At 33.8% G+C, this 10,309-nt stretch overlaps 1 protein-coding gene and 1 long non-coding RNA gene across 2 annotated transcripts in view; one reads left to right on the top strand and one right to left on the bottom strand.

Annotated features, from left to right (window-relative positions):
* Positions 1 to 194: 194 nt before the first annotated feature.
* LOC124634477 lies at positions 195 to 4,382 on the top strand. The gene is made up of 3 exons (XR_006984873.1): positions 195 to 207; positions 3,951 to 3,997; positions 4,244 to 4,382. It is a non-coding gene; the product is annotated as an uncharacterized LOC124634477 (long non-coding RNA).
* A 1,615-nt stretch (positions 4,383 to 5,997) lies between these two features.
* Positions 5,998 to 10,309, bottom strand: part of LOC124634281 (putative transporter svop-1) — an 8,577-nt gene continuing 4,265 nt past the window's right edge. Inside the window, exons 6-10 of the mRNA XM_047169768.1 lie at positions 8,474 to 8,625; positions 8,068 to 8,197; positions 7,196 to 7,485; positions 6,685 to 6,812; positions 5,998 to 6,434 (exon numbers count right to left, since the gene is read on the bottom strand). Coding sequence (XP_047025724.1) covers positions 6,316 to 6,434; positions 6,685 to 6,812; positions 7,196 to 7,485; positions 8,068 to 8,197; positions 8,474 to 8,625 — 819 coding nt within the window. The 3' untranslated portion in view covers positions 5,998 to 6,315. The remainder of the gene's footprint in view (positions 6,435 to 6,684; positions 6,813 to 7,195; positions 7,486 to 8,067; positions 8,198 to 8,473; positions 8,626 to 10,309) is intronic.

Below are 10,309 nucleotides of genomic sequence, written 5' to 3'. Positions count from 1 at the left end.
ATATCTGGCCATATATGTCATGGTAGTTGTGCTGTCAAATAGGTGCTCTTCGTGACTTATTTTTGCTATTTTATAGAATATCACTCGTGTTTACTTTTAAGACTTTACTATTTCAATAGTGAAATAATCAACGAATATGCCTATGTGTTGTATTGTGAAGTGTGGTGCTAGGAAGCACCAAAATCAAGCTGGATTGTCTTTACACAGGTTAGGAACCTATTTTTGCTAGAAACTACATAAAATAATTCACATTTTATAAAAAATATGTTACGGGAACATGAATTGATGGTGAAAGTACTTATATTTTGGTTTATTTCTGTATAAAAACCTATATTTAGAAATAAATGTTGTTTACAATAACATGTTATATTGGCATAGTGCTGTGCAGTTGTCATAATAGTATCGATATAATATCCACTTAATAAGTCTGCTTTTACAAATTTTAACATCAGAACTTACTGTCCCTAAGACACTGAGCCCTCAGAGTTGTGTATTATTTTCAACAAAACATCAGTTAAAAACATTTTGATTAAAAAGGCGTATTATAAAATTCAGGATTTTAAAGACATATTTTATTGAAAATAATATGTTTTGCCTTTTTATTTTCACATGATGCTTCTACGGCGACCACGGGCACGGCAGTGCTTCCGCACAGACGAGCAAATCGGAATGCAAGTTGCAATGTTTGCTTGAGAACTTAGTTACCGAGTATAGATTTCGAATTGTATAAATATTTTTTTCTTAGCACTAAAATTGTTTTGTACAATCGATTATAGTTCGGCCATTCAGAGAATGCGTTCCTGACACGTCGCGATTGAACTGACGACGTAACTACATTCATTGATTATTGATATAATAATGTTGTTTTAATGCTCCTCAATTGTTAAAACGGTAAGCAACCAGCAAAAATATTTTTATCGTAACTGCAACGCCATTGCAAAGTTACGTCGTCAGTTCAATCGCGACGTGTCAGGAACGCATTCTCTGAATGGCCGAACTATAATACATAATTAGCTCCATTTGCATTATATAACTTTCTTATGAATAGCTTGAAAACGATTTTAAATTATTGTTTTTTTTTTAAGAGAGTATCCTTATGGCGTTTCTTGCGGATTCTTCTTCATAGGACCGAATCTTTGGCACCCTGCAACTAGTCTGACGTGAAAGAACTTTCATAGGGCTATTTGAAATAATAAATAATTACTTTGCCTGTTTATTTTTTTTTTTCAAAGGTATCACCCTACTGAAATGACTCCTCCCATTTGGTTGATGTTGTTGAGGTTATTAGTATCAGTGAAGTTAATGTGATAGTTAGTTCTATGACGAAGAGATTATTTATACTCGGTTATTTTTATGCACCCAGTAAGACTCGTACATACTTCTAACTAGAATACAATATCGATATTTGTTGAATCCGGTAGCGGTACAACCCTAGTAATGGCAGCCATTTTAGTTACGACTGCAGACTGACAGTAGGTGTGCACCATCGAGCTTAGAATTATAAGGAGACGCCGCCGTTTTGATATTGACGTATCTATAGTTATATAAATATGAAACAAACTATGCAACATAGTTCTGTCTCACTCTTTCTAAGCAGATAAGTGTATTTGAAAACAGGGACAACAATATTTTTGTGATTGCGTAAAATGGTGACATTTACTTTTGAAATCCTTCTGCGTGCCATATCTGGCCATATATGTCATGGTAGTTGTGCTGTCAAATAGGTGCTCTTCGTGACTTATTTTTGCTATTTTATAGAATATCACTCGTGTTTACTTTTAAGACTTTACTATTTCAATAGTGAAATAATCAACGAATATGCCTATGTGTTGTATTGTGAAGTGTGGTGCTAGGAAGCACCAAAATCAAGCTGGATTGTCTTTACACAGGTTAGGAACCTATTTTTGCTAGAAACTACATAAAATAATTCACATTTTATAAAAAATATGTTACGGGAACATGAATTGATGGTGAAAGTACTTATATTTTGGTTTATTTCTGTATAAAAACCTATATTTAGAAATAAATGTTGTTTACAATAACATGTTATATTGGCATAGTGCTGTGCAGTTGTCTTTTACAAATTTTAACATCAGAACTTACTGTCTCTAAGACACTGAGCCCTCAGAGTTGTGTATTATTTTCAACAAAACATCAGTTAAAAACATTTTGATTAAAAAGGCGTATTATAAAATTCAGGATTTTAAAGACATATTTTATTGAAAATAATATGTTTTGCCTTTTTATTTTCACATGATGCTTCTACGGCGACCACGGGCACGGCAGTGCTTCCGCACAGACGAGCAAATCGGAATGCAAGTTGCAATATTTGCTTGAGAACTTATTTACCGAGTATAGATTTCGAATTGTATAAATATTTTTTTCTTAGCACTAAAATTGTTTTGTACAATCGATTAATACATAATTAGCTCCATTTGCATTATATAACTTTCTCATGAATAGCTTGAAAACGATTTTAAATTATTGTATTTTTTTTAAGAGAGTATCTCCTTATGGCGTTTCTTGCGGATTCTTCTTCATAGGACCGAATCTTTGGCACCTTGCAACTAGTCTGACGTGAAAGAACTTTCATAGGGCTATTTGAAATAATAAATAATTACTTTGCCTGTTTTTTTTTTTCAAAGGTATCACCCTACTGAAATGACTCCTCCCATTTGGTTGATGTTGTTGAGGTTATTAGTATCAGTGAAGTTAATGTGATAGTTAGTTCTATGACGAAGAGATTATTTATATTCGGTTATTTTTATGCACCCAGTAAGACTCGTACATACTTCTAACTAGAATACAATATCGATATTTGTTGAATCCGGTAGCGGTACAACCCTAGTAATGGCAGCCATTTTAGTTACGACTGCAGACTGACAGTAGGTGTGCACGTTTTTTTCGTGACATTTCCTGTCCCTATAGTTATATGTCAATGGTGTGCACGTTTTTTTCGTGACATTTCCTGTCCCTTTATTTATATGTCAATGGATTTCCATCGAGCTTAGAATTATAAGGAGACGCCGTGTTGTTATTGACGTATCTATAGTTATATAAATATGGACGAAATATGAAACAAACTATGCAACATAGTTCTCTCTCACTCTTTCTAAGCAGATAATTATATTTGAAAACAGGGACAACAATATTTTTGTGGTTGCGTGAAATGGTGACATTTACTTTTGATATCCTCCTGTTTGTAGGTGCGTGCCATATCTGGTACACATGTCATGGTAGTTGTGCTGTCAAATAGGTGCTCTTCGTGACTTATTTTTGCTATTTTATAGAAAATCACTCGTGTTTACTTTTAAGACTTTACTATTTCAATAGTGAATTTATCAACGAGTATGCCTACGTGTTGTATCGTGAAGTGTGGTGCAAGTAAGCACAAAAATCAAGCTGGATTGTCTTTACACAGGTTAGTAACCAGTTTTTGCTAGATTCTACATAAACTAATTCACATTGGATAAAAAATATGTTACGGAAACATGAATTGATGGTGAAAGTACTAATATTTAAGTTTATTTCTGTATAAAAAGCTATATTTTGAAATAAATGTTGTTTACAATAACATGTCATATTGGCATAGTGCTGTACAGTTGTCATAACTGTATCGATATAATATCCACTTTTATAATTCAGCTTTTACTAATTTTAACAACAGAAGTTACTGTTCCTAAGACATTGAGCCCTCAGAGTTGTGTATTATGTTGAATAGAACATCTCTATTTTGTTATTTACTTAAGTACTATCTTTTCATCGCGGTATTACTCGCGTTCCGATGGATCTAATTCCGTACCCGAACAGTAATAGCCTATGCCCACCGGGTAAAGTGTAGCTTTCAAATCGGTCAACTTGTTTCGGAGCCTATTCAATCCAAACAAATAATCAAAGTATAGATAAGTTCAAGTTTTGATGTTCTTTAATTAAAAAAACATTTTTTGCAGGTTTCCTATACGAAATGATTTAAGGACAAAATGGTTAGAAGCTATTGGTGAGGAAAATATTAATCCCAGACATAAATATTGGTTTGTCTGTTCGCTTCACTTTGAAGATAGTTGTTTTAATAGAACACTGGATATCTTAAGATTACGTGACAACTCTGTTCCCACATTATTTTTGTTAAGTCTTAAGATAGTTTTTTTTTTTTTTTTTTGTTAGACAAATCCTATGTAATTACATTATTAGTACAGTATATCTCTCCGTTCAATCGTTATTAAAGGAATATTCTTTTTTTCAGACACCCAAAGAAGGCCCCCAGGAGTCGTTGAATAGCTTGAAAACGATTGTAAATTATTGTATTTTTTTTAAGACAGTATCTACTTATGGCGTTTCTTGCGGATTCTTCTTCATAAGACCGAATCTTTGGCACCCTGCAACTAGTCTGACGTGAAAGAACTTTCATAGGGCTATTTGAAATAATAAATAATTACTTTGCCTGTGTTTTTTTTTTTTTCAAAGGTATCACCCTACTGAAATGACTCCTCCCATTTGGTTGATGTTGTTGAGGTTATTAGTATCAGTGAAGTTAATGTGATAGTTAGTTCTATGACGAAGAAATTATTTATACTAGGTTATTTTTATGCACCCAGTAAGACTCGTACGTACTTCTAACTAGAATACAATATCGATATTTGTTGAATCCGGTAGTGGTACAACCCTAGTAATGGCAGCCATTTTAGTTACTACTGCAGACTGTAGGTGTGCAGGTTTTTTTCGTGACATTTCCTGTCCCTATAGTTATATGTCAATGACATCAATACAAATAATGTACCCGCTTAGGTCGCCTGTTGACATCTTGTTGACGTATTGTGACATGTAGTCATCCTCATTGATGTGAATTGCAGAAGTGACATAATATTTTCGCTCGTATTTTGCCTACACTCTTCATTACTCAAAAAGTTTATTTATATCTAAGTGAATTCAAAATCATGTAATATATTAAAACCAGGAACTTATTGTTAAGAATCTTTGAATATTAATTACGATGTTTTTTTTCTTAAAACTAATAAATCTTAGACATGAAATGCACTTCGAGTGTGATGCATGTTTGTTATTGGATGAAATGAATGGATATCGATGTTTATGAGAGGTATGGCTTATATGTCAGAACTACATATGTAGAGTTTTTAAGAATGTGGGGAAGCCCGCACCGGGATAAAATATAGCCTATGTTTTTACATTAGCGAAATACATACGACGTCATATTATTTTCTTGAAAGTAAGAACCATGATAAAGTAAAGCCTGTTTTCATTGATATTTTACCTACTACCAGTTTTATGGCACATCTGTTTCTGCATGATTTGTATAATCTATTTTTAAGATGGCGGGAACAACAAATTAATGTATATTTGTAAAATTGAATTATAAATGAAAAGTGTGATATACGATCGTTGTAATTGCATGAACAGCGTGTAATTTTACTAACTTGACTATCGAATAGATAATATATGTAAGTTTATACCTTAATATGTTTTTTCTATTTTACAATTTGTCGTTTCATAGACATCCATCAGACGCAGTGTCAAAATCGATCTGATTTGCTATGCACAGTCTGCAGTGCATTTCAGTGTGGTAAGCTTTGCAGTGTGGTATCTATCTATCTATCTATCTATCTGTCTATCTCCTTCTTCTATATAAATAAAAATGAATTGTTGTTCGTTAGTGTGATTAAAACTCGAGAACGGCTGGGCCGATTGAGCTGATTTTGGTTTTAAAATGTTTGTCGTAGTTCAGGGTAGGTCTAAACGGTGAGCAAATAAGGAAAAATTGCGAGTAAGATTCCCGGAACGGGAGTGATTAGACAAAAACCAACTTACGGAATGCCGCAGAACCACAAGAGTAAAGTACTAGGACAGCATAATTCACCGGAGTATAAGTATACCAATAACGAAATTTCGATGCAACTGCTCACCATGTACCAGGGCGGCAAAAAATACATCGGGACACGGGTAAAACCGCGGGGAACGGCTAGTTATGAAATAAAAACAACATTTTTGGATACCATCTTATATAATTATTTAATAGGAAGTAACAGTATCATCTGCTTTGCTGTTTCCTATGTAGTGTTCGGCTTCCAGTTTAACCGCCTGTTTTACATGGAGCGAGCTGCCCATCAGATTTCCTCAACCCAGTTTCCCCGGCAACCCGATACGCCTTGGTAAAACTGGTTGCAAGAATTTCTGACTTCGTATTAGCCTATTCTCGTACCTACAGACCGCATCAGGAACTTAAAACTAATGAGTTTACAGTCTCCAGTCTCCATTCAACTTCACAACTCTTTTTCCTACACTTTGTAAAATATTATATTCTTATTTATTTAGTTCTTTAGGTATCTCGGGGTCTGCAGCTTCTTCGTTTCGTGCAACAACATTCTCGTTAATTGTTGGTTTCGCATCTGGTGGCAGGAGGGTTGCAACAAAGAACCCAGCTGAAACAAAAGTATTTACATGAATTTCATATTTCATACTACCTACATATTTATAACTACTTTGTTTTTGTCGTGAAAGAGAGGCTATATATATTTGAAACTGTTTCTGCACAGTTTGCGTCTTTGTTCTACTCATTTATTTAAAAAGATTCAATACTAAATATAATTTCGTACTTATCACGATGGTATTATTTTTTTATATTATTTACATTCCAAGCCAGGAGTGGACTATACAATATTTTTTACTTACACATAACTAAAGCGACATATCCATACAGCATGGGCGTGCAGTGGTTTCCTAGGAGGCTGGCGATGATCTGCACGCTGAAGAAACCAGACCCTCTAGCTACTACCACCGACAAGCACGTCGCCATACCTCTGTAATTATAATAAGAGTTAATAAAACATTGCACTTTCAATTCTTTACTTTTACAGTGTCAATTAACTACATTTAGAATTTTTGCCTTCACATTACGAGAACTATTTTTATTAAAATTGTACTTATTAATTAAGTACTTCTTAAACCGTCAGTCGCACAAAGCTCCATTAAAGTTAAAGCTTCAGTAAACCTATTGCTAACACTTTTTATCTTGTTGACAAAGAAAGAGTCAGCAATAGATTTAAGGAAGCTTTAACTTTAATGGAACTTTATGCAACTGACGGAAAGAAGCCTTACTGTAAATAAATAAATGCTTGTTTTGAAAGAAAAAAAAGCTCTAGCCAGACTCGATTGTTATGATGAACATAAGAAAACCACTCACCTTAAATGTGTAGGATTCAACTCAACCAAATAAGTATTAACGTTTCCCAAAATCTGGGCGACATATAAGAACATGAAAAACAATGCTATGCTAAGCATTGGTACTTTCACGTACAGTAGCATCACTCCGCAGAAAGATGATACGACGAACACTGCCAGAGTTAATTTTTTCTTTCCTAGAGGGCCCACGAGGAAGGAGAGTGTTATCATTATGATTGTTGATACTAAGGAGTATGTCAATGTAGCATAGAGCGCTTTTTTCTCAATAGTGCCTGTGCATTCTGTAGATGCCTAGAAGAAAAAAAAGTCAAAATGTCACAAAAATGTACGTGCCATTTTTAAGGATATGCAACATTTGTAACACTTGATTCCGTCTGGTAAGCAGGGGCCCGATTCTCCTAATTTTACTTAAGCGACATACGATTCATTTTCGACTGAGATCCAATCACGACTCAGTTACGATTGAAGCGAAGCGATTGAAATAAACGTTTTTATCCTTTTCTGTCATTTAATAATAAATCATTTTGTCTGCAAATTATTAACGATTGCAATATGATTGTAGAGCAAACTACCGTATAGACCAAAATCACCAAAATGGCAGACCAATCGCTAACCAATCGAATGTCGATGGAATACGATTGGTCTTATATTAGTACCAGAATGGCCGATATGGTTAAGACTGCTATTACGATTCAATTTCTATTCAATTTTGACATTATCTTAGGAGAATCGGGCTCAGACTGTTCAAACGCAAAAGTTTTGAATAATTCGTTAAGTATGGTAATAATAGTACACAGTTATAGTGAATAGTATGAGTGCATACTACATATTGATGCTACCATTATCAAATATAAGGCTGTTTGTTTAACTTACAGTGCTGTTAGAACTACTTGCACTCTGACTAGCCACTTCGCAGAAAGTGCTGCCATAATGGTGTGAGCTGTCTCCGTCAGCAAAGTATGCGTTTGTCATGGTTGGCACCCACATTGTAAAGCCCGTTGATCTGGAAATACATAATAATAATTTTTATTTCTCCAAACATTAAATTAATTAATGATAATAAAATAATTAAGAGCGGTTTGATATGTACTTTCATGATTAAAAGTCCCGAAATGAAGTTGCCAGTGTACAAAACAAATTAGTAGAACAGAAGAAAAAAATAAAACAATGAGGTCACATTATATTCGTCTACATTAGAAATACTTTTGGAAGTCATCGTTTGAGACAATGATCTTGTATTGATGAATCATTGTATCAAATAATATGAAAGGTAACTTACGTCATGTAAGCTGTTAGTAGTAAATAGTAGAGTATGGCTGAGTTCTTCAATAGTGGAGGTTTGAACAGAGGAGCGGTTTGGTTCCACATTTTCTTCACCAAAGAAGTCTCTGTACTATTAGCACGGGGCTCATCCAAATAAACAGACATTACCTGAAAATTAACATGAAAATCAGTAGGGTAGGTTATTTTGCTCGCTTGCTTTGCTTTTTTACGGAGAATCACTGACTTCTAAGTTACAGGCCTACACCTAGTTTAGGAGTCAGGGTACCTCATATTGTTGACCTAAATAAACCTTTATGCTTTTATAGTCATAGTTCAACATTGTAAACTTTGTGTGAAATAAACTATTTATTTATTATTTATTTATTTTTGGGTATACATTTTTGTATCTCGGTATAAACTACCGGGTTTTTTAGATTAGCACGGGCCGAAGCCAAGTGCTAACCTATGTGAATGATGAAGGGAGATGTGCTGGATTGTTAGGTGTGTTTTGAAGTCTTTGTTGTGTGTCTGTTGGGATTGATATAGTTGTCTGGGTTTCACTGTCATTTTGTAAAAATTTTCTAACGATTCGGCAAGTGTTCAAGATGGCAGCCTTTTGGAGGGTTCGATAGGTGGTCGGTGCTAAGTCCAGTGTTTTCAGCGACTGATGCAGTTGCTTTGGAATTACACCAGTCGCTGAAAGCACTATGGGAATAATTGAGACACTGCCCAATCGCCACATACGGCACATTTCAATTTTAAGGTCGGTGTATTTTGATAGTTTTTCTGAAATGGTGTGTTGCAGGTTGTGTGTGTTCGGTACAGCAATATCTATGATTTGAGCGGTTTTGTTAATTTTATCTAGCAAGGTGATGTCCGGTCTGTTATAATGTACTGTCCTATCAGTGAGGATGGCGCGATCGAAGTATAATTTATGGGTGTTGTTTTCAAGAACTATTTGGGGATTGTATTTATAGTAGGGTACTGATGGTGGGGGAATTAATTTGTATTTTATTGCAAGTTTTTGATGTATGATGTTAGCAATCTGATCGTGTCTATGTTTATAGTCGGTCTGCACTATTGCTTTGCATGCTCCGGTAATATGCTGGATATTTTCAGAGGCACTGCTGCATTTTCTACAGATATCAGTCGGGATAGCGGCTCGCATGATATGCTTCTGATAGTTGCGTGTTTCGATAACTTGGTCCTGAATGGCTAACATGAACCCTTCAGTCTCAGGGAAGAGATCTCCTCGCCTTAGCCATTCGTTCGACGCTAATTTGTCGACGTTTTGCTGGTTCAGGTCGAAGAGATGTCTTCCATGTAGTGACTTCCGGGCCCATTCTGTTAATTTAGTCAGTCTGTCAATTAATATTTCGTTATTTTGTGGCATCTTATCATGCATGTTTAGTGGTGTGAGTTTCCGGTCATTATGAGCTATTGCTTTGTGTAGGATAGAGTTAGTGCTTTTTGAATCAAAATATTTTCGGAGTATACTAAATTATTTATTTATTATTTATTTATTATTTATTTATTATTTATTTATTATTTATTTATTTATTATTTATTTATTATTTATTTATTATTTATTTATTATTTATTTATTATTTATTTATTATTTATTTATTATTTATTTATTATTTATTTATTATTTATTTATTATTTATTTATTATTTATTTATTATTTATTTATTATTTATTTATTATTTATTTATTATTTATTTATTATTTATTTATTATTTATTTATTTATTTATTATTTATTTATTTATTATTTATTTATTATATTATTTATTTTAGTGTCTATCGATCTGTGCTTACCTTGCTATTTTATCTAGGTATCTGACGTTTGC

Source organism: Helicoverpa zea, chromosome 11 (assembly GCF_022581195.2).
Source record: "Helicoverpa zea isolate HzStark_Cry1AcR chromosome 11, ilHelZeax1.1, whole genome shotgun sequence".
NCBI classification, from domain to species: domain Eukaryota; kingdom Metazoa; phylum Arthropoda; class Insecta; order Lepidoptera; family Noctuidae; genus Helicoverpa; species Helicoverpa zea.
The sequence above is the reverse complement of the archived record's forward strand: the minus strand, read 5'-3'. Positions and strand labels throughout refer to the sequence as shown.